General features: G+C 40.4%; 1 protein-coding gene across 4 annotated transcripts in view; it reads right to left on the bottom strand.

The window, feature by feature from the left end:
• The window catches only part of MKX (mohawk homeobox), a 48,583-nt gene that overhangs the window by 19,728 nt on the left and 3,889 nt on the right, over window positions 1-24,966 (bottom strand). For 3 of the 4 annotated variants that reach the window (XM_033075063.2, XM_033075048.2, XM_033075056.2), the window contains 2 exons: window positions 17,924-18,077; window positions 16,368-16,703 (listed from right to left, as the gene is read on the bottom strand). In XM_033075063.2, the coding sequence (XP_032930954.1) occupies window positions 16,368-16,703; window positions 17,924-18,077 (490 nt within the window). Of the gene's footprint in view, window positions 1-8,053; window positions 9,131-16,367; window positions 16,704-17,923; window positions 18,078-24,966 lie in introns of those variants that run through there. The other variant, XM_033075071.2, reaches the window with a different exon arrangement.

Genomic DNA, 24,966 nt, shown 5'->3' with positions numbered 1-24,966 from the left:
TCTTTAAAAAATTGTGGGGGAAAAAAAAAACAAAACCTTTTGTTGAACTTGAAAATTATATGTGTAATTATCAGATCTGGCATGACATATTCTAGGTTCATATATACCATGAACTGTATAGGAATGCATGTTTTGACATACAGGCTCAAACAACCAGTCCATTCCAGGTGATGTCCTTTCTACTCTACAGACAGATGCTCGTCTTGGAGGAGTGCAGACACTGCCCCCAGCCAACTATGCATTAGGCTAAGGAGATTTCTCTCTGTAACTTACAGATGATGACTTGAAAAATTTTCAAAGAGGATATCTGATTTGAAAAATTTACAGAAAGAAGCAGACCTAAAAGAAGTTAAAACTTTCAGGAGCACTGGGCCAAGGAAGCCTCCACACTTGGCCAGATTGTCTCACAGTAGCCTGAAAACTACTTACAGTTTTCAAAACAGGTCTTGGTGGAATCTGCCAAAGTCTGGATTGGGTACAATTAAGCCAAAGTATGGGAAGTATTCTATACTTTTGTGTCCAGCTCAGTCAGGGATTGCAGATGCACCAACAGACTGGGAAATTAATAACCACACACCTCACACAAACAGACATTGCTGCCACCACTGCCACCAGCACTGGAGTATTTCCCAGTCCCAGACTAAGCTGTGGTTTTGCCCTAAGCTGTGGAGTAACAGTTTGGATTAATTTGCTTTGTATTCTAAGCAAGGTCATACCCTTTTCTGGAAGTGTATTTGCTCTTAGCCTGTGTAACATGGAAAAAAAATGCCAAGACACCACATCTACCCTCATTTCTCAAACATGTTGAAAAGGAAAATATCAAACTTCCAAATTTGGACTGTTAAAAATGCCACTATCTCCTACACTTCTCTAATTTATTCTAGAACTCTTCCCTGTTACACTCCAGATTCCTACCATTATTTCCATACCTGCTTCCTCAGTACTTTATCTTCTTGCCTTCATCCCTTTGATCCCTTTTCTTTCATTTTCCTTGTTGTTCTTGTTCTTAATCTTGCATTCCCCTTTCTGTGTACTCTCCCTGCGCTATCTTCTCTTTATAATCTTCCAAAATTTTCTGCTCTTTATTTTCCTACCTGTATTTATTTCCTGGCTCTGAGTTTTCCTTTTTTCCTTCATTCCCTATCCTTTCTTCTATCTTTTCCCTCCTAGAGCTAAAATGATACTCCAGCCATGACCTACCTGAAAAGAGAGTTACATCTTTTAAGTCCATTGTCAGTACTAAAGGGATGGAAAATATCTCAAAATGAGCTAAACGACTATTCCAGTCACTGTCCTGGACAAACAAGTGTAACTCCCATCAACAGCTGGAGAAGTTCAGCACCTGAGTCAAGTTATTTCCCATTTGCCACCAGTGACTCTTTGGCGTGGGAGTCCTGCTATAGCAATCTGTCCTCACACTAGGGCACAGAGACACAGACAGAATTTCATGCAGTGGCTGCAGGCTGTTGGTGATGAGAAAAACAACTCTGATAATGTAAGTCCTTTCTTCACTCTTAACTGAGAGCAGAACCTAACTGAAGTGAAAACTTTGCTGAAACTTTAAAATTAAGGAAGAGACCTGTATAAATATGGAGAAGCTATGCACCACTTCACTCCAGTATTCTGCTGGATCTCTAACAAAATACCAAAACATCACAAGAAAAGTTCCTTGCATGGCATGCATTGTGTAATCAATATCACTAGTAATGAAAGTCTTACTCTTGGCTTCGGTTAAAGTGGTGTAACATCCTGTGAAAGGACAGAATTACCACACAAGCAATTAGGTCAAGAGGATAAAAAGACTAAGAAGCATTCTCTCCCTGAACTTCCTGTGATCTGCCCATCAAAACAGTAATGTTTGCTTTTGAAGACAAAACAAGCTAACAGAAACATGCACTAGAAATTATCTTTATGGCCAATACTACAGACAAAATACTGAGGAACACTTTTGCTTTTCATGGTGAATAAATTGCCCCTGTAACACTTCCCAGTTGAAAGCCCAGTTTCCCCTCCAGCTGGTGCTGCCTGGACAAGCTAGAGCTGTCTTGTGCATGGCTCAATCCAACTTGCACACCAGATCTTACAAAATTTTCTGTTTTCTTTGTCTCACTCTTTTTATATTGCTCTGGTGGTTTTCTCTGTGTGTTTTTGTTGCTGCTTGCTTCCCACCCTTACCACTCTCCAACTGCTTGCTGGGCAGGCACAGCAATTCCATGTAAGGAACGCAGGAAAGAGAAGCATTCCTTGATTTTTCTGTGCACAGTAACTTGCACGACATTTGATCATAGACAGAGATTAAGTCATTCATGAATAGGGCCCAAAGGGAGGAACAACTCCAGAAAAACAACCCTTCACTGTTAGTGAAGCATCCAGGACTCCACAATCATTACTGCCACACTTACAGTTCATAGCCGATCTGGCAAAGCAAGGAATCCAACTGCAGGCTCTGTGGTTTAAATAAAATGTATCTACAGCAGCTTGGATCAATGTTTAAAAATGTTCCATGTTGTTTTAGTCCAAGGACAAGCTTTTAAAATTAAAAGAAAACTTTGGCTTTAATTACAGATTAAAAGTGAAAGTTGTTTAAAAAGAATGCACATTCTAAGAACAGTAATAGAAGTTATTTAAAATTTAAAACTCATTTTTCTCTCTCCCAGAGTGTGACAGTTTTTTTGCAAATATTTAAAGTACAAGTTTGAAAGCTATTTATTTGTGGACAATATTTAGGGTGCTTCTGCCTTACTGTTGTGAATCTTTGGCAGAGCTCAACTTTTTCCTACATTTATACTTTCAATTTAAAATAAGTGTCAGATTTTGACGCATGTTACAATAGCCAAAAAATAACCACAATGGTAACTTCTACCTCCTTTTCCCCTAAATTTTGTCACCACATATGTGTGATGCAGCAAATGTCTCCACCCTGGACATAAATGCAAAGGGTTTATTCCAGAGCAGCTACAAGCAATGTGATCCCACAGTGGTTAGGTGCTACAATGGAGAAGCTGCTGCTCTTGGGATGATTTTCAGCAACAATTGCCCATCTGAAAATCATTAGTGCATAGCAGTGGATTTTCCACATGTTCATATGCTGGACAAGCAGGTTGCCCTTGAAGTATGGTTCCCCAGGGGAAGAAGGAAAACCCAGAGAAAAGTATTCTATTGTCAGATCATGGTTTCACTAGAGCCAGACAAAAATATGGTCAAGCATTCACTTGGCTGCTCTGCTGGCAAAACGATAGGGTACCGAAATGGAGACAGCTAATGAGGAAGGCAAAGAATGAATCTCAGGAAGAAGACCTTAAAGGAGTACAGATTTTTTTTTTCATTTAAAGAATCAAAAATAGGGAGAAGTATGTAAATGTAATAACTTTCAGATTACTGACCTTTATTTTTATAAGGTCAAAAAGGTTTAGAAAGGGTAGTATTTTCCCAATAAAATATCTCATCTTTTAATTCAGCTGTGTTTGAAGCACCAAAAAGAAGGTATTGAAAGAGCCTAAGTTAAAAAGTGTGTGATTCTAACTAGGCAGTATTTGTTATTTAATGCTCCATTAATCGATAATTTGGCTTGAAGGAGGAAAAAAGTTGGCAAAAGGGAATGGAATTCTTTAGCTCCTTGTTTTACTTAAGAAAAATTCCCAACAGGCTTCACTTAAACAAAGAACTTTAGTTTTCCACTGGAAAGACAAAGAGAAAATCTTGGTCTAGCATGTCCTGCCACATGCTTTAACTACACAGTAAAAGAGTATGTACTTGGATCCCAGGCACATTTCAAAAGTGTAGTATTTATTAGCTGCTCTGTTGCCAAGTTCCACTATTATCATTTTATTATAACTAAGGTATATTTTTACTAACTAAATTATATTTAGGTTTTTAGCTTAAGCATTTGAAGGTCTTGGAGTGTCACGTACCAATGACATAAAATATATCAAAGCCCTGTACTGACTTTCTCCCTCCTTTCCTCTCCAAACAGTTACCCTCTATTTGTGAACTCAGGGGTCTGATTTACCTAAACTTATATTCCAGCAGTAAAGATATGCAGGGGCCAAGGGAGCAAAATCCTTGGATGAAGCATGGCTCACCAAGGACGAAGGTAAGCCCCAGGATAACCCACTGCACTCATGTCCCTCACACCCTGAGGGGCAGCACAAACCAGCTCTCCCTACCACCTCCTTCAGACACCTTGCTCCAACACTCTTGTCTCACCCTTTGGCCAGCTCACCTAGACCTGGTTTTTGCTGAGACCTCCTGTTCCCAGCTGTGCCATGGGCTGGAGGTGTTGCATGGTGAGACATGTGCAGGGGTGGGCAGGAGCCAGCAGCTCTTTGGGAGTTTACCTCAGAAGACCCATCTCCCATACCTTCTGTAAAAGGATTTTTGGTCCTGTGGGGCTGTGGACCCACTGTCTGGAGGCTGTCCAGACACGATCGAAAGATGACACGGCCACGAGGCAGGAGAGGTTTTGGTGGGCTCACATCAGGCTGAGTGCTGCCACTGCTCTGGACAGGGAAGGGGTGTTTCTGAGCAGCCATAAAGCCCACAGAGAGATGTCAGAGCTCCCCAAACCTCAGCAAATGCAGCAGTACCACAGCACTGAATATAACCTTTATTCTTCCTTCTTTATGCAAGGAATGAAGGATGAGGAGTACCCAAATAGGAGCACTTACATTCTCTCTCACAGTGTTTGATCTGTGAGCAAAGATCCCACTGAAAGCAGGAGTTCACAAAATGAAGTTTGGAAAGCTTTGTGAATACATGAACATTGTGTGTCAAATCATATAGCATGCTTTGGGGCCAAAGCACTCAAAACCCAGCCCAGATCTTGGCAAATTGGATTTTTGCACTTCCAAGCACTTCCAAAGGGTTGGTTTTAAAACATCTGAGTGTCTGTGCCTCAATTATCAGGTGAAGATAAAGGCCCTTTGAGTTGAGTATACATGTAATTATCAGCCCCTTCTGAAATAAGAGGGAAGAGAATCAGGGGTGTGAATCTGTCAGTTGAAAGAGGTAGTGAAGAACGAGAAATATTAGGACATTTTCCCTATATAGATTCACAGCAAATGTAATAAACACTAATGCTTATGTGCATTTGTAGCAAGGAGAAATTATCAGTCACAGTCTCATTAGACAAGGAGCGAAAACAGCAGCAGAAAGGCTGGGACAAAATACTGAAAGGAAAACAGGCTTATAAGGACACCTGCCATTTTTATTCATTTAAATGTTTAAATAAACATTTCTTTTCATTAGTTTAGACAGTAAAAATAAGCCTTTGCATAAAACAAAAGATTACTGGGATCAATACCTGTAGGTCAGCCTTGTCTGCAATGCTGTAACTTCTGTGTGAGCTTTGCAGGGGTAATCTGGAGTAAGCAACTCAGTGAGGTATGGGATTTGAAAGCAAGATATGTCATTGGAGACAATACAGTTGGGAGCCTCTTTTCCTCTGTCTTTGCAAAATTCACTGCCATGGTAAACTTCTGCACAGCAAACAGTAAGAGAACGTGCTTGAATTCCACAGATATCATCATCCTAATAGAGCACTAAGGAAATAGATGTGCATCTGTGTCTATGTATAAATATGAAAGATTTTATGTCTTACACACACTTGAATCTCGAGTTTAGGCCAGAGCAGGACAACTTTTTTTGGTTTCTCTTCACTTCAAAAAGTGTCACTAAACATCCAGCACTACTGAGATTCAACAAGTAGGAAGCCCAGAATTATTGTAATTATGATATCGCAGATAAAGGGCTCCAGGCTTCACCCAGCTGACATAAGTTTACAGGCTGCACATAGCTCTCTCTGACACTGCTGGCACAAACAGTGCTGCAGACACCCAGAGCTTCCCCTGATAAAGGAACAAAGGTTGTGGTCCTCTGGAGGAAGATCCAATTTGAAGATGATCCCAGGGAAATGAATTTGATGCAGAAATCAACAGCTAAGCCAGCTAAACAGCATGAGAGGGAGAAAAGCAGGACAATGAATTTTAGTGTGCCTGTGTAATGGACAATCCACCAGCACAGTGCAAAGCTGCCATAAATAGTCAGGAGCAGACTACTGGATTTGCACACCAACTCCAGTACCTGCTCCCTGAGCAGCTGCCAGTCCATACTCTGCATGGGACAAAGCCAGATCCTGCTCCTTGGGGTAGAAAGAGCAATTAGACAAACAGCGACCTGGGATAAAAGTCTCCCTGAAGTCAAGGGCTGAGACAAATTCTCCAGCACACCAAGACCTCATTAAAACTGCCCGCAGTGTCTAGCCCACAAAGTACATCCAGTGCAAGGAGTGCAATCCTGCTGCTGTTTTGCAATGCATTACAAAATACCTTGGCTAGCAGAAAGAATTTGAGGCAATTTGCTCCTGAAGAGCCAGGTCGTGAAGAGCCTTCATTTTTCCAGCAAACTGGATTTAAGTTGACAAATAGTAACAGAGAAAAAAAAAAAAAAAAAAAAAAAAACAAGAAAAAAAACCCCTGACAAAGTAAGGGGAGATGGAGAAACCGAGAAGGTTTAACTTGATCTTCGAGGGTGTAAATCTGTCAATACCCACAAATGACCACAAGGCCACATGCCAGTTTTCACTCTGAGATACCGTAACTAAGACATTTGGCTGGTACCTCACATTGGAAAGAAAGTTTTTACATTTAGAAATGTAAAACATTGTAACATTTAAGGAATTTTGGCTACAGCCCACTAGCCAGCCTTCCCCCAGCCTCAGCTAGGGGATTATTTTGAATGTTGCTTTGCTTTTTGTGCATCTGTTGCCTAAATCAATGTGGAGGCATGAGGGAGGGGCTGAAAATTGGCTCTAGGAATAGTGGTATATTTTAGTGTCATAACTGAGAGTCTTGGCAATCCCTTTTAACTTGAAATGTCAGTGCCATACCAAACGATCTGGTCATCATAACCTCAATTTCTGGCCATCACTGAAAGAACAGAGATAGTCTCTGACATCGGGTTTCAAGGCCATGGTGAAAAACTAAGGAAAACAGATTTCATGGCTTATTGGAATTTTGCTTTTACCTATTTTTGTGTTTCTTTTCAGTTGTTCCAGCTTCAAATGCTTATCTGATCTCTTTCTGTTTGAATTGTTTTTCACTTTTCTGTATTTTCTACAATGCGGTTTACCAGTTTAGATCTCCAAATCTCTTCCCTGCTTTAAACTCCTGGTCCTTTATTTTTTTTAACTTTTTTTTTGCTTTTTCTTTTTTTTTTTTAGCTCACATAAAACTCACTTATACAAGCCTTTTGCATACTTTTACTGTTAGGACATATTTCTCCCTTAGCAGATCTAAAGTGGTGATTTGATGCCAATTTAATGCCATAAAGCATAAAGGACCTTAACAGGTCTTTAGTAATCACCAGCAATTTCCACATCTGCCTCTTTATCTCATACCCAAATTTTTAAGTCTGTAGTAAAGTGGATTTAATATCACTGAATCCAACTCTGGTTTTCTGGATAATTAGAAATTGAACTCTACAGATTGACATTAGTCAAGGTTTTGCAGAACAGGTGTTTTAAAAGTGCTCCTGGCAAAACTCTCATTCACAAACAATACCTACAGGTTCCTGACACTTGCATGTACAAACTCATCCACACCCCAGCATTATTCCATGTAGATATCCCTTCAGTCCACTTCTCAAATTGTGTCAAAACCCTCCCAAAAGGTTTCTCTGTGAGTACACATGGAATATCAGAAATCTGGTCTCACTAAACTGCTTTCATCATTACATTTCTGGTATTCACATTATGGACAAATGACCTAAAAAATTTCAGTTAAACACATAAAGGGGGGTTGGGGTTTTTTTTCAAATTACAGAATTACTTTTAAAAACCACAAACCTGCAAAAGGAAATAGGATTTGCCGGATCAGACAAGATCATTAATTTATCTGGTCAGGCATGTTCAGTGTGTAGCTTTTTAGAGAAGAAAATTAAAATGGGAGGAAGCCATGGTGAATAAAACTAATTTTGCACTATTTTTGGTAAAACTGCGTAAGTTTTTACAGTATTTTAAGAAGAATAATTTAAAAAAAAAACCTCACCCTAAAGAAAACAATCCAGTCTTTTTATTTCCCTAATTTTTTCTATTACAATCAATAGATAAAGTCTAACATTTGCACTAGCCTGAATAAAATTCTTAACCTACTTGAGAATAATCAAACACTGCTTTGGTGCATGAGCCTGAGAATTTAAAGTATTTGCCACTCATTCCAAAATCTTGCCATGGTAAGGAAAATGCATGTGTTTGTGCATGTAAGCAAACACAGAAAGACCCAAACCATTTTCTTTATTTATAGATATATGACTGAATACAAACAAGTTACTTTTCACTAGTTTTACCACAGGCATAAAATATTTCAGACTCCAGGACTACTGAGAAGCTCACAGGTTTTTTTCACCAGTCATCATGCTCCAAATTTACAAGCCTAACTCAGATGGTTATTACTGGGATGTACCTGCTTAAATCCCTTCCACAGATGGGAGAGTGAACGTTGTTCATGCCAAGTTTCAGTCTGGATTGAATTTTTACAGCCTGGTCATAAATTTGCAGATTAAAAGGGTTCTAATGGAAACACAGGTACAACCTTAACTACAGCAACGTGAACAGCAGCAATGTAACACTGCACAAGGGACAGTCTGCACTACAAGTAGAATCTACCAGGAGTTACCCAGCGTCGCATTATTTCTCCCCAGCAGCGGCGGAAGGAGGCTGGGACATGCAGAAAACTCGTGCCAGGTGTGAAGTTTCAATTCAGATGTTTTTCCAGAAAGGAGTGAAACTTTTATGGGCTTGTCATTCCTTTAAGTTTACTGCTCCGGCCAGAATGTGAAAAGTCCAGCCCTTTTTTCCCTTCTGCTACTACCCCGTCTCGTCTGTGCCTGCCTTGTCTGCACCCTGTCCCCTCCTGGTCACACTTTCTTGCTCTGCACACAGATTATTAGTATGTTAGTAAGAATCACCGAAGGCAGTGGTTACTTGTGATGAAGATTATAGATTTCATATGTAAAAGTGATCCACTGGGCAATAAAGAAGAGGTTTGTCCCTGTAATCTCTCTTTCTTCATGCAGGTGCCATGGGCAGATGTCTTGGTGCAGGAGCAGAGTCAGCTGCAGTCCCACAAGAGCCCTGAGGAGCAGAACAGGCACATTTCAGTGTTGGAGCCAGCACAAGCCTTGCTCTCAACCCAGTGATCTGCCTCCAGCCATGGCTCTGTCTGCTCAAAAGTGCTTCCCCATCGCTGATACATAAAGTTGTGTGTGATTTCTAAACCACTTCTGATGAGGTGACAACATACATCTCTGTCTTTACATTTTGTTCCTCTTTTTCGTTATTCCATGTATAAAATCATGACATATTTTTCAAGTTCATTGGCCTATATCTCTCATTTGGCACAAAGAGCTGATCCTCACATTTTGCTGCTGGGTTTCCTGGGTAAGGGACAGAGCAGATACTCCCTCCTTTGTGCCTTCAGAAGCATGCCGGGGGCCAGCTGCAGTGCCAGGGCCCTCTGCACACACACCAGGGCAGAGTGAGGCAGCCAGGCTGTGGAGACATCCCCGGGGTGCAAACCACTGCTCCTGCCTGGTGCTGCCCTGCTCTTGGTTCTTGCACCAGGGCTGCAGCACCCAGGGCTTTCTGCTCTGCTTGAGCTCATGGCTCATTTACCTCGTCTCGTTATCTCCCCCGAGCCCCACTCTGCCCTCCTCTCTGAGCAGTGTTTCTTTTTGCAGCAATGGCTGCAGCTGGCTTTTTTTTGCAATGCTGGGGGACCCCTGAATCAGGGCAGAAGCCATGGCAAGGCAGCAAGTGAGCCTGGTGTTTCTGCTGCAAGAGACCTGCACACAGATTTGGCTACTGAGGAAAATCCTGCTCAGGCAGTGGAAGGGGAGAAGGAATCACATCCATTTCACTAAATGAGTTTTCCCAAGCTGTAGTTTCACACACCCTTTAAACATCCTTAAATTAACTGCTAATTTTCTAACTAATTTCCCTATTATATTCATTACTAACCATGCAGTCTAGAGCTAAAACTGGAAAACAGTCTGATTTATGACTATGTGCTTTTCCATGCACATAATTTCCTGAAACATTCAGATTTTGGCTGGCCCCAGGTTTTAAAAGCATAATTCTGAAGACGTTTGGAACAATGGGAAAATGGGAATAAATATTTTTTTCTCTTTGAAAATACCTTCACTAAATGAATGAAGCTTAAGTTTTGCCAGAGAACAGCCCTTGTTGAGGCCTGGAGCATTGACTAACTCTAAAGAGGAGTATTAGGATATATAGTTGTTAGAGATTGGTGACGGCACCACACATTTTTCCTGCTGTGTCTGGGAGAGGTCTTGGGCAAGCACAGGGGTCTGATGCTTTTTGGCCACTGCTGTGAATATTTGCATTGGGAAAATTGTAATGGTCTTGGAGAAACAAAGGCAGGCTTGCTGTACCGGCACAGGCAGCGACAACCTGTGGCCATGGAAACACGGCTGGTGCCCTGATTTTTTTTGGTGTCTTCTCTGATTTTTTGGTCAAATGTTGTAATCTTTTCCATTTCAAATCATTCACGCAAGAACATCTCATTCTCTACAATGATAAAGCTGTCAGGAGTCCTGACACGTGCTGCTCTGAAGGAAGCTGGTTTGAAGAAAATCCTCTGCAGCCAAAGAACTGGCTCAAGACAGTTTTTACTGAAGCACATGGGGAAATTGCCAATGACATCAACAGAAGCAAAACCAGAAATTGTGCCCACAGTTCCCCTCTGCTCTGTGAGGTCTCCACAGCAATTATACCTGAATTATAGAACAGGCACAAATATGCTGTTATTTGAAGTACATCTGCATAGAGGCAGACCTCTGGAATCTTTAATATTTTGGCGTTAAACTGAAAAAAAAGCCTTAAACATTCATAACCTTTTGCAGCTGAAAACAAACAGATAAAACAAGAATGCACAGTTTTTGCATCCAGCACCTGTGAGAATACAAATACTCTGTTTTCCAATAAAAGGATGGAGTGGGGAGAAGTGGCACAGGAAAACTGCGCTGCTGGGAGTGCTGCTTCCCCTCTCAGCAGCGCTGGCTCCAGGCAAAGATTCTCCTTGGGTACCCAGGATTTTGGGGTACTACTCTGCCCCCAGCTGTTGTTGTTCCCAGCCCACCCAGGGCTTTCTTCCTCCATTCTCCTACCTGAGAGAGGTTGGAACTGCTAACTTCCCACAAAAAAGATTCAATTTTTGATTCAGTTTTTTTTGGGGTCATGTGGAGAAAATTCTGACCAATTCCCCTGTGCAGGTCATGTACTGAGAAATCAAGAAACTAAAGAGAACTAAAAAACCCAGCTTATTTGATTCTTGGTGTTTGACCTGAAAGAAGTGTAGAAAATGAACCGAACTAGCACGGAATGGGTGAGATCTTTAAAGTTCTCAGGTTTGGGCTGTCACATCTGGTATATTAAACCTGACGCTTCCCGTGTAGTAAAGCCATTTCTTTGTATTCCTTCTTTAGAAAAAACCAACAGAACAGTAAATTAAACACAATCTTCTCCTCAATTCTCAATTCCATGCTATTTTAGTTGACGAATATTGTAATAATAAAATTCCTGCAGAAATACGATCTTGACTGCGTAACCTTCAAATTGCAGTTATGCTGCTGTGTGCATTTAATACTGTACTTGACATTCACCTTTTACATTTCACTTCTGGATGACATTAGAATCTGCAAAAAAAGACCTCCTTCAGCTCTCCCAGGTTACCACTAATTTCAAAGTATCCCCAAGGTCTCCAGCACCATTTAGATCCAGCTTGCAAAAGTCACTGCTGTGAGCAGTTTTTGTGGGTCCCTTGAGTTGTTTCTGAAAACAGGTTCCATTGTGTTCATATTATGCTTTCAAATTTTATGGCTTATTTTTAAATTACATGTTAATTTCTAAAAATGTTAAATTGCAAGGAGAAGTTGGCAAGGACCACACAAAATCACAGCACTGTTCTGCAGTTTGTGTCTCTCTGTAGTTCTTCTGTGCACGGCTACAGCTTCACATTTAAGTGCTCTGCAGGAATGTGGGCCTGATCCTGCAGAGTGCCGAGGGTCTCATCAGAGGTGCTCAGTGTGCTGCAATAAATGATCCAGGATCATGCTTTATAAATCACCAACATTGCAGGATCCAAAGGAAAGAAAGAAAGGAAGGCGAGAGGAAAGAAAAAGTCAGTAGTAATGAAAACATCAGAAACAGAGCGCACTCCTGAGTATAAATGTCTAAAAATAGAGATCAAACATCTTCAAAAATCCGCCAGTCATTCAAGCGCTTGTTTAAAACCACCCTCTTTTCCAGGCTTGCAAGTCTTGAGTTTCCTCACTGTTTTTATTTGTTCTGGCTTTTCTACTGTGCTAAGTAACATATAAAGTGAAATCAATGAAAAATCTGCCTACAGAAAAAGGACTCCCTGTCCTGCCATTTCATCTCTTTTCCTCTTGTTTAAATTTTTGCTTTCCTTCACTAGACAACAATATCCCAGAAAGCTGTGATTTTTTTTATTTCCTTGTACTACAACGATGCAGAATATTTTGTTTCTGCAGGTGACTGACAATAGGGCATTCAGGGAGCACTGCAGCGTGATTACAGAAAAGTCAGCACTTTAGTGATCCGTAAACCGAAGACTGACATTGCCTCTTTATATTCAGCTTCACGACAAGCATTAGATCTTTTCCTTGTAGATTTCTAGAGTGCTTGTTGCTGTCAAGACTGTTATTTCTGCATGCATTTGTACAACAAATACAGGTAGACAAGTCTGGTTTCACTTATTCCTGTCACACAGAGAGCCCGCTGTGAGTGACTGCATGCCTAGCAGTTAGTGAAAACCAGTTCTCCAACACGGCTTTTGAACTAAACAAAAACACTGAACCTAGCCTTTCAGTCATCAGTTTAAGACGTATATTTGACCAATTATCTACACTTACGTATTATACCTGCACCAGGATTGATCTGAACTGAAATTTTCTGCTTTAAGTGAACACACACACTTGCGTATGCCCTGTTATATCCATAAGAATATCAGCTTAGGACAGAAGGACTTACAGAAGCCTGTGACACACCCGAGAGGGCTGCACTCTTCCCTGGCTGCTCCGTTCTGCCTGCACTGTCCCCCTGCAGCACTCCCTGGCTCCCCAGCATGGGCACAGCACCTGCCAGGGCTCCCACTCGGGGTTTGCTGCTCCCGCTCCAGCTCTGAAGCTGCTTCCCCATGAGCTCACGGTAATTGCATGGAGGTACAAAAGGAGGCTGCTCTGCCGACAGTCAGTTACACAGCCTGTCCTTGATCTTTATGTGGGATTTCCCAGTTGCATGAAGCTGGAGTAGCATATGGTCCCGTGTTTATAAGCATGTTAATGACTGAAATGGGAACCTCTACAACTCGTTTTCCTTATAAACTTTAAAGTGCAGTTTCTTGTTTTTGTTATTAGACACTGTGCCCATACACCGCTAATTTGGCGCGGGTTCTTGAGACACACACGGCCACACTGACCCCGGGTGCTGGGCAAACAGAGCAGCTCCAGATACGCTGAAATCAGGATACCTGAAATCAGGGTCCAGTCCCTAATCAAAGCCGGACAGGGCGAGTAAACTTTCCTACTCATCATCTGCTACAAAAAGTTACCTTTCCAGGGAAGCACAATAAAGAATTTGTTTAAACACCCAGTGTTAAACTCCTGTTCTTACAGGCACAACCTTGTCAACAATTTCTCAAAAATAAAACATCAATCAGTTTTCACTCTGTGCTTTTTGAAATGCTGCTTAAAATGCCTTCATAAATTAAAACATCTAGTAGGGACTTGACAATCCTGCAACAGCTCCTTTGTGTAAAAAATTAGCTGTTATGCTGTGGGGAACTCCTTGTAAGTGGTGATCTCACTTAAAAATACACTTGCCACTTTCAGGGGGGTAAGAGTGGTAAAGTCAGCCATACCCTGCTATTTGCTTAACCAAACTGTTTTACAGCTATTTTTGAAAACACAAATACAGGTCTGGTACAGTACTACACTGAGAACTGCCAACCCAGCTATTCAAATTACAAAGAAAAAACGTAAAAAAGTAAATCATCCTTATTTATCTCTCCCTACCTAACAACATGTGGATAATTCCATCTATTTGAAGGTAAGTTTCATAAATGGACAATAACTTGAAAACATCTGCTTTCTTCATGAAAAGCTTAATTCCTGCATCTACAACATCATCAGAAAATCATTAATGGGACTGTAATCTTGTAACTGAAAAAAAAAGCCCACTCGTACCTCTAGTTCCTGAATGTTCACATATATATAGCAATGATATAGCAAAAAAGTCATGTATATACATATACTATATGTATATCATGTATATATATATATATATATATATATATGATCTTTTCTTCTTTCTATATACTGCTTGTCTGCTTTTGAAGTGCAAGAATAAAACTGTATCCTAAGAGTTGCTGGTCTATTCTAAAAAAATATGAAAAGGTTAAGGAAGATATTTAGGAACTGACTTAAACACAATCTCAAGAGGAGTTCCAGGAATGTCGCTTACAAACTCTAAGGACAAACATACGAGTTTTTAGTCATTCCAGCACAGCTGGTGAATTTACACAGAGTGTGCCTCCCTCAGCCTTCACATTAATGACCATATTTTTCAGTGCTTGAAATTCGTCAAGAAGAACTTAACCCAGTAGCAAATTTATTATAAATTTTAAAAAGTCACGCATCCATTTTTAGGTTATGGTATAAAGTACAGAAAAACAGAAGTTTACATATCTGAGCTTCTGCATCTGTTCTTGAGTAACTTTTCACTTAAAAATAAAACTTGGCAGACAATATACTTGTAATGCAGACCAAATGCATTTGGTATGTTCAGGGAAAAAAAATAAATTAACAGAGAGAGTTTATTTTGAAACTTATTAATTGAGCATGCACTATTTTTTCTCCCCAGGAGATGTCATTTCTCTACAGGGCCCCTACTCATTCTTTGGTCATTCCCAACAACCTGCACACACAAACATCTTAATCCCTACCAACAGAACTCAGCCTTGTGGCCCCTCCACATGGACAAAAAAACCCACAGGAAATGTGCCAGAAAAGAGAGAGCAAAGGCTGCAAACTTTAGAGACTGCAGACTTGAGAGACTGCAAAGGCACCTGAACCTGTCTGCCAAGGAAGCCAAGCGGAACCAAGTACAAAATCTAAATCTGTATTAACTTTACTGCAAAATCCTCCAGTACTTTTCAGCAATATCCATCCCTAAAGTGATGCTGCCCTCAGTGTGGTCCCTGGCAGAATAACCTGCCAAGAAAGGTCCAGGACAGCTCAAGGGGCTGCTGCAATGAGTTGAAATCCTGAGACACTGGTGGAGACCTTTAGAGACTGGGACGTAAAACTTCGTATTTTTCAAAATGAATTTTTTTTCCCCATAACCCAAAGAAATACAGAAGAAGTTTCACAAGAGGAGCCTTCCAGCATTCCCTGCCTCACAGGCACTTGAGCAAGTCCTGACCTTGCCCTGATTTACAGCAATTTACTGGCATGAACCAGGCAGTCCCATGTGACTTACTCTGACTGGTAACACAGTGGATGACATTACATCACGCTTGTATGTTCTTATTGATAAGATTAAAATAATAAACTATGTGTAACCCTTAAAAAAACAGTAAGACATGGCCAAGTCTGTGGCCCCTTAGTTTGGGAGAGTGATGCAGAAATTAGTCTACACTAATGCCTGTATTCCTAGCAGATGCATGAGCACCAAAGGGTCGCATACTGGGCAAGGCACTCTGAGGACAGAAAAGGTGCTGTACAACAGGGGAAGGTGTTCATATGCACTTCACTGAAGGGCATATGACTCATGCAGGTGTCACAAACAGCTACCTTGAAATTTCAAAGCCCTCCTCCTCCCAGCTGTGGTCATGGAGAACTTCAGTCCTCCTCTAGTCCTCCCATTTTGTAAGAGAATGTTCAAGAGGTTTCTCCTTTCTTAGGCTCGACTTAGTGAAGACAAAACGTGGCCTGTAAGTGTCATGTCAAAAATTATTCCCATTGCTCTGTTTGAAAAGCAAACCAGCTTCATTAGTGGCCAATATCAGCATTTAACTACAGTACTGCAGGTTTCTTCTTCTCCAGAGAAGGAAAAAGTGGACAGGATTTATCCACTCTAATGTGAAAGGATGGACAGGAGTAATCTACTTCCATGCAAGAAGATGGACAGGAATTACCCACTGTCATATGAGAGGATGGACAGAAGTCACCCAGTCTTATAAAAGGCACAATCAGGTGACACCTGTTCCAGGAGCCACTGTCTACTGAAGATGTCTGTAATAGAAATAATGCAGAAAAATATCCCTTACCTGTCCGATAGACAAAATTGCCTTCTGTCTCTGATGATGACGGAGACACCAGCTCTTCCTCAAATTCATTGGAACTAAATGAACCAGAATGATTCCTTTGCCTTGTTTTTTCCATCATAGCTGCATTAGTAGCCATGACGTGTCTCAATGAGTCATTTAGGTAACGATTCAGTAAGCTGCTTTTGTATTTGGGGGGTGACACATAATCCTCATTGGCACCTGCTTCTGGTCTCACTCCTGTTTTTATTACTGAACTTTCAGTTTTAATCACAGTGTGATGAACTGGTTTGTTATATCCCCCTTCATTCATATGGTTTCTTGGAGGATTTTCTCCATCTGCAAACAAAAGAACAAAGATACAGTAATACTGTATCTGAGTACTTAATATTTAACATGAGGCTTTCTCCACATGTTTTGAATTGTGATAAATGTAACTGAAACTATACAGTAACTTCAGCATTAGACACAGATTTTAATTTTCTTCTCTTCACACATTGCTCATAGCAGTTCCCATGATCCTTAGATGTTCCAGCTATTCAAAATTAATTAGCTGTAGAAAACAGTCTTTGAGTCTAATTTTTCATGAGTAACACAAGACAGGTAGAAAAAAATTGAAAAGTGCCCTAACTCAATGATAAGCATTAAAAAAGCTGTGTGAATGTGCTGAATTCTTACCATCATAACTTGAAATTTGGTTTGCCTGAATACCACAGTGTATTTATGTGCATTTGCTTAAACTGTACTCTTAATTGTTCTGCAAGCAATCTTTTCAAGGAAAGTGAGTAGAAATGTGAGTACATTCCCACATTTTTCAAGAAATGTGAGTACAGACTGAAATTGGAACACAGTTATTTGAAACTGAGTACAAATTGAGACATACTCTTCTAAAAATTCACATACAGATTTCTGACAATGTTCTGTAGGATTCATTCCTGTCATTGTATCTCCATGTCACAACTGTCTAAAAAAAGTACTCACAGACAGAATTAATACAATAGTTATATTAAAAATACAGGGTACTTAAAAAAAATCCTGTCTTTGTTAATTTGAGTAAGAAAGACTGCATCCTTTATGGAAAACAACTGCTAGCAAAATACATCAAATAAATAACAGTAATATTCAGTTTACCATGTAAGATGCCCCCCAAATCAGATTCTCCCTCTAATGATGCATATTGCCATAGCCCTTCCTTGAAGGAAAGTAAGTCAAGAGATTTCTCATTTCTTTATACAAACCAATGTAATCAATTTTTTTTCCTTTAATGCTGATTAAAGAAATAGGCTTGTAGAATGCAATGAACTAATAATTATCTTTCTAGCAACAATGAAATATAATTACATGCAGCCAGATTGTCACCTTGAACAACTTACACAATCCTGCTTTGCAAGGTTGCAAAATAGTTGGGAGTCAAAAAAGACACCTTAATTCACAAAAAAAAAATACAGGCAGATCCACTGAGGGTATTTGTGATTAAAAAATTAAAGTTAATAAGGGTATCTAACACTTTCTAAATATATTTTAGTCAGTTTAAAATTGAAAAAAGAGCATCAACAAACCTTCAGAGCATGAGTCATCGCTGCTCACGCTGAGTCGCTCAGCATTTCCCTGAACATATTTGTTGTACAGTTTTATTCGTAACGCCCAGCTCAGGTCTGGTTGCCTGACTGTGTTCTTCAGGCGGCGTCTTGCATTGGCAAACCAGTTTGATACCTGCACACAAATGTGGGTATTAGTTTCCCTTGAAAATTACACAAATAAACAAATCCATAGAGCCCTCAAGCATTTTATGTATGCTTCAAGGGTACAGCAAACAAGAGAAATATGAACAGAAGTCCATGAAATTACCACTGAGTAGAGCAGGAATCTCATACAGGAAGGCAAGCTCAGGCTTCCCACCCTTCCCAAGTGTTAGCAAAACCACATTATCACAAGGTTTCAATTAAGGTGTCCCAAATACTAGTTTTATATTAATCTTCTCTTTTTTTAAAGATAAACCCCCAAACTTTTGATATGAACTTTCAATATATTACCAATTTCATAAAGTAAACTAATATCTAATATTCAGGAATTTCATTTGATATTTATATAGGCTACAATAAGGCTATTGAACAGAAAAACACATTCCAAATTTGTGTATATAAAAGCCCAAATTCTCCCTTGTACTTTAACAGAACTCTTAGTCTGACAAGCCGTGGGCATCAGGAAAGTCTTACACACAACGCACTTTGACTCACTGCAGAAATCAACCATTTGCTCCACAGAGCAGCAGATTTTACAACCTCTTTTTTGTTGTGGACAGCCTATAAAATAGCAAAGATGCAATTTCTCACAAGGTGACTACTAAACAATAATCTGGTTTGTCTTCCTTCCCAAATGCAGAGCATTTTCTAGAGTTTGACATAGTAAAATGGATACATGTTAGTATCCCTCTAGCATACAGGCTCATCACAAAGTCAGGTCAAACACAAATATTTCACAGTGGTTTTGGCATTGAATGAGCAAAAAGGCACAGTCTACCCTTCAGTGCCAGCAGTGCTAATTAAACTTCCAAATGGGATGCATTTATTTGCAGTGACTTTGCATGAAAGAACACGTGAGAAAATGTTGGCCTTGATTCTATTGCAATTCAAAAAGACAGAAAATAGAAAATACTGACAACTCTGTCTTTACTATGAGCAAGAGTAGAGGCAAGCGACCTACATTCTAATCATATTTGCTTAATGATAAATAAGGTGTTAAAAATACTATTTTACCCTGGCAGGAATAAATGCATTTTGACGACCTCCACAAGAAGAAGACAGAGTAGCATCACTTGAAAAGGAGAATGTAAAGAATGTTAGCAGCCTACAGCCCTGCTGACATCTTTGTGTTGTCAACACGCACACAGAGGAAGCCAGACTACTATAGTCATATTCTGACCTGGGAACAATCACACAATTTACTTTGTATCAGCCTGCAAAGCAAGTTCCTATATTTTTTATCAATACATGCTGCCCCACCTAATAGAGAACCAAACTGTAGGCCTTAGTGTTGGATTTTGGCCCTAGTTTTGTCATCTGTCTGTTGTAGCTAAGGTTACTGTACAAGTCACACAGTCTAATTATTCTGGATTGATAATGTCTTCTAAAGTGATTATGAGAAAAATAAATAGTACGTGCCTAAACAAAAAGCAAAGCTGCAGTTCAGAGTCCCAGCTAGAACTTAGCCGTGGTGCCTTATCACTTTGATTTTACTTAAAATCACGTTTACATGAAACAGAGTTCCACTGCAATACTTGAGCCCTGGATCAGTGCTCAGATGGCAAACATGTAATTTTACAAGTCATGCAGTTTACTGTGACAGTTTAGAAAACCAAAACTGTAGCTGGCAGAGTAAGTAATTTTCACTCTCTTTTGAGGCTACTTGCTTATAATCATCATATTTACATAGTATTTTTTACAGTAAATGAGATAGGGTGGGCTGGAATCCATGCACTTTCTAATGCTGTTAACAAAGTCACTGCAGACTGCTCAGCAGAAGCAGCAGTCACCTGCTGCATGACAGTGTAATTCTGAAATCAAGTATTTAACAGTAGAGATGGATCAATCCAGGGTCCCAATCAACAGGATTGCAGTTACTGCAGCATTTTACCAAACTGACAGCTTTCCAACCTCTCACAAGAAAGATTTCATTATGCTTCATTTTATTACATACTGAAATTTTTCATCAGTGAAGTGCCATTTACAGAAAAGATAGGGTAGTATTAGTGTGATTCATACATAAAAGCAATTAAATTTAGCAGGAGTGATTACTGCATGGTACTCTTGGTTTATTTTCGGGCTCATTCTTCCCATGCCATTGCTTTGCTTTCTGCATATCAATATGAAAAGATGAGTCATATTTTAAGTCTTCTGCTAGGAGAGAAGGGAATAGTAGTATTTGATCGTTATTTCATTATGAGATAAATATATTGCACCTTGTTCTCCTGCTCTTTATGGAGCAGATGATTTTAAGGGCTATCACACAGCACATATAAGACAATCAGGGGATCAGGACCAGCCACAAGCATTTGTGAAAGGCAGGTTCTGCTTGACCAACCTGATCTTCATCTATGACAGTTTGCCCCACTTACCAGAGGAGGGAAAGGCTATGGATGTGTCTACCTGGACATCAGTAAAACCTTTGACACCATTTCCCACAGCATCTCCTGGAGAAACTACTGCTCATGCTTGGACAAGTGTGCCCTTTTCTGGGTAAAAAACAGTTTGGGTGGCTGGGCCCAGAGAGTGTTAGTGAATGGAGCTATGCCAGCTGGTCACTGGTCACCAGTGGTGTTCCCCAGGGCTTGGTATTGGGAGCCAGTTCTGTTTAGTAGCTTTATCATTAATCTGGATGAGGGGATCGAGGGCACCCTTAGTCAATTTGCAGTCAAATTGGGTGGGAGTGTTGATCTGCAGGAGGGCAGGAAGGCTCCACAAGGGATCTGGACAGGCTGGATCCATGGGCCAAGGCCAGTGGTAGAAGGTTCAACAAGGCTAAGTGCCTGCCCCTGGTCACAACAACCCCTGCAGTGCTACAGGCTGAGGGAAGTGGATGGAAAGATGCCTGCTGGAAAAGGATCAAAGGGTGCTGGTTGACATCAGCTGAACGTGAGCCAGCAAGCATCCAGGTGGCCAAGAAGGCCAGCGTGTATCAGCAACAGTGTGGTGTCACAGACTGGAATTTTTTGGCATATTGGTCCAGTTTGAATCTTAATTCAAGCAGAGGTGTTTCTAATAATTTTAAGAACTGGACCATAATATTTGGCCAGCAGGACCAGGACAGTGATTGCACCCTTGTGCTTAGCACTGGTGAGGCTGCAACTTGAGTGCTGGGTCCATTTCTGGATCCCTCAATTCAGGAAGGACACTGAGGTGCTGGATAGAGTCCAGGGAAGGATGATAGAGCTGGGGAAAGGTCTGGAGCACAAGTCTGGTGAGGAGCAGTTGAGGGAGCTGGGGCAGCTCAGCCTGTGGAAAAGGAGGCTCAGGGAAGACCTTACTCTCTCTACAACTGCCTGAAAGGAGGTCGTAGGTGGGGGGTCAGTCCATTCTCCCAAGTGACAAGTGATAGGACAAGAGGAAATGACTTCAAATTGAATCAGGGGAGGTTTAGATTGGATATCAGGGAAAATTTGTTTACAGAAAGGATTGCCAGGCATTGGAACAGGCCACCCAGTGAAAGTCACCATGTTTGAGTCACTGTCCCTGGAAGTATTTAAAAGAAAGGTAGACGGGGTGCTTAGGGACATGGTTTAGCAGTGGACTTGGCAGTGTTGGGTTAATGGTTGGACTCAATGATTATAAAGGTCTTTTCCAACCTAAATGACTCCATGATTCTGAAAGAACCTCAAGTCAGCTTTTACTAAAACCCTAAGCAGCAAACTCACTCTAGAAACTCTTATCCCAAATGCAATTACAACAAGGCCTATTAAAGGCTTGGAAGAAAGAAAAGTTAGTCAAATCTATTTAAGAGATTTTTAGGCTTAATCTATGATGTGGTAATCTCTAGGTGCTTTCCAGCTTTTGGGCACTGGTGCATGTTGCTGGAAAATCCTGATTTCTCAGACACGATGAGATTCAACACCACTCTCACTCTTCAGTCTTGGAGAACCTCCAGGTTGTGAACTGGAACTGCATGGCCACAGGCTGTGCCAGCCAGCACGCTCACCCTGACCCCCAGCCACCACCTGCCTCCTTCAAAGACAACAGTTCTACCACTCATTTGAACCAGCCCCAAATGTTACACTGCCTATCCAAGTGGTCTTTAAAAATCTGCCTGTCTACTGCTGTAGGACCCAAAGAGGGCCAGTTTGCACCACGCTTACCGAAACCATTGCGAAAAGAAACAACCAGAGCTGCCAAAAACATCCAACCTTTCCCATGGCCCCAAGCTGTGCTACTGTGATCTCCAAAAACAATAAAGAAACCAACAAAAAGTGATTTAGATAAAAGCCAGAAGGAAAATCTTTGTCACATAAACCTCCCAGGAAGTATCTTGAAAAAACACATGTTGAAACTAACTATTCTTGTAAAGTAACAATCCTGTAGTTCTTTCAGAAGTAAAAAGACAAAACTCAAGGGGAATCATAATAGATGTTCTTTCCAGCATTCATTTTTTATAGCAATTCAGTTGTTCTCTAAGAGCATCAGGTACTTATATCAGCATCATGAAATATTGACCCTCTGGCTTTACTTCTGAAGACACATCTTCAATTTTATTGTAATTTGTTCTGCTTCAGTGCTTAAGAGTGGCCAAACTTTCAGAAAGGGAACAGACATCAAGCAATTCTCCTCCTCCAGTAATCCAGATATGCCTTTATAAATCTGAATACTATTAAATCCATAGCAGCACATGACTGATATACAAATCCTTGTATTGAAAAAAAACCTTTTTTCCAACAATACACACATTCATATTTCTTTCTGGAAGGAATATACAACCACTTTTCTTTTTTATTTCACAAGAACACCTAAACCAAAACTTAAAATTAAATAAATCAAGCACTGTGGTAATAATACAAACAAAAATGTAGTATATTAATAGGACAAGTTATTGGATTCTGAATTGGAATCTAATTGGAGTAAAATATAAAATACCTTTTCAAACTATATTGCTTTTTTGGTTTCCTGCTTTGGCAGTTGTGGAAGTAGAAAACTTTGGACTGTTGGACTGCAATCTGCAATAACATTTGCCTTGAGGACTCCCAAAGACCTTGTTGGCCTGCACAGGAGTAAGTCAGCCCAGAATTTGCCCCAGGTTTTGCTACTACTACTTAAGAAACAAGATGATTTATAATTCCTGCAAAATCCTACCTCCTTGAAAGAGTCTGACTTTTCTTAGCAGTGCAGACGAACATGCATCTGGAATATTCCTCCCACTGGCCCATTGTACCCAAAACAGTGGGGTAGGCCAAAGTACTGGTAAAGTGGAACAAATTAATTTAAAATCAGCCAGCTGGGTGATAGCAAAACTAATGAAATAGAGTTGAGGAAGATTTGACATGCGGATACTAATAACAAAAATTATTAGTATCTGCATGTCATTAGTTTGTCCGAAAAACAAAAATAAAAAACAGGGCTAGATGTTCACCTCTTTGTCTCACAGAAGAATTGGTTTTATCTATGCCATGGTCCTGAAAAAAGCTCCTTTGGGGAGATGGTACATACTGGAATAATGCTCCTTAGATGAAAGAAAAGCACAGGGAGGAGAGTTACAGCTGTATTATCAATATTACTGTGACCACTGTCATCTTCCACACAGCTGCTGAAGACCTTTTCCAAGGTCATCAGTCAGGTAAAAAACAAAAAAAACCTCCAACCATTCATTCCCTAAGTGGCATTTTGTCAGAAAGTCAGAAACTCAAAGTGATATGCAAAAATATCTTTTGCCTTTCCTATGGCTTGTGACAACAAGGTGTCAGCACAGGAGAGATGCTGGGGAGAGGTAGCAGCTGTCAGCAGACAGCAGCCTCCACAGGAGTGGAAAGCTGTGGGAGCAAACACCACAGGACAACACTGAGGAATGTAAAAAGTGTAGAAAATATAAGAGGTCAGCAAACAAGAAGGCATTTAACCCAGAGGAAACATCATACACTGATTCCTGGTTTTCCAACCATGCCCAACAATATTACTAGGTTAGAAAAACAATTTATAGACAACCCTGGTTGATGCTTTTGCAAAGTGCCCCTCCTGGGACAGAAACAAAGCTTTCCAAAAGACACCAGAGCCCAGTCCCAACCCTGCTCTTGGTTATACCACTTGTCTGAAGGAGCACAGCCTTCAGGAAAGCTGTTTCAGATGTACCCAGTGTGACTGAGATCACACCCTGGCATGCTCTCTCTCCCTCTTAGAGAACAAAAATTTTGGACTAAATTACAGTCTTGTTCTTTTTGAGCATCCAAAAAGTAGGTGTCGGGTGTGTGTTGTTTAGCTCTTTGTGGCTCAGGAATTACTGCTGGTGCCAGACATATGTATTTACATCTCATACAGATGCTATCATATTCCTGGATTAAAAGAGCATTGCACAAAAATGATGGAAAAAACACCTGGGATTTCTCTTTGATGTTGTTCTTCTGTAAATGAAGATAGTTCTTTCAAATGTTACAGTTCATAGAAACAAAACTGGTCAAATACAGCTTCAGTGTAAATCCACTAGAGTCACAGGAGTATAACAGAGCTAAATGCAATCCTCCCTGATTCTTTTTAATTTTATTCTACACCTTATGTAGATCATAAAACTCTGTGGAAAAGTGGCCATGGCTCACTTGATGCTTTTATAAAGGCAAACACATCCCCATCAGGATTTATCAAAGTTGCCACGAGAGAAATGCCGCAAAAACCCACCCGTTTTTTCCCCTTTTCTGTTCGTTCGAAGGCATTTTTAAAAGAAGAGCGGAACTCCTCAATATGTTATTAATGTGAAAGGGTCCCAACACATATTCTAGATATATGTTTTAAATCTCATGTAAAAATAGAGGGATATTATAAGAGCCATGGTGCAATAAAATACTCCTATTGAATTGCGCCATTGAAGGGGTTGTTTTTATGTAATCATAGTTTAGACATTTCACGTATATTTT

This window comes from Catharus ustulatus, chromosome 1 (genome assembly GCF_009819885.2).
Source record: "Catharus ustulatus isolate bCatUst1 chromosome 1, bCatUst1.pri.v2, whole genome shotgun sequence".
In the NCBI taxonomy this organism is placed as follows: domain Eukaryota; kingdom Metazoa; phylum Chordata; class Aves; order Passeriformes; family Turdidae; genus Catharus; species Catharus ustulatus.
The sequence above is the reverse complement of the archived record's forward strand: the minus strand, read 5'-3'. Positions and strand labels throughout refer to the sequence as shown.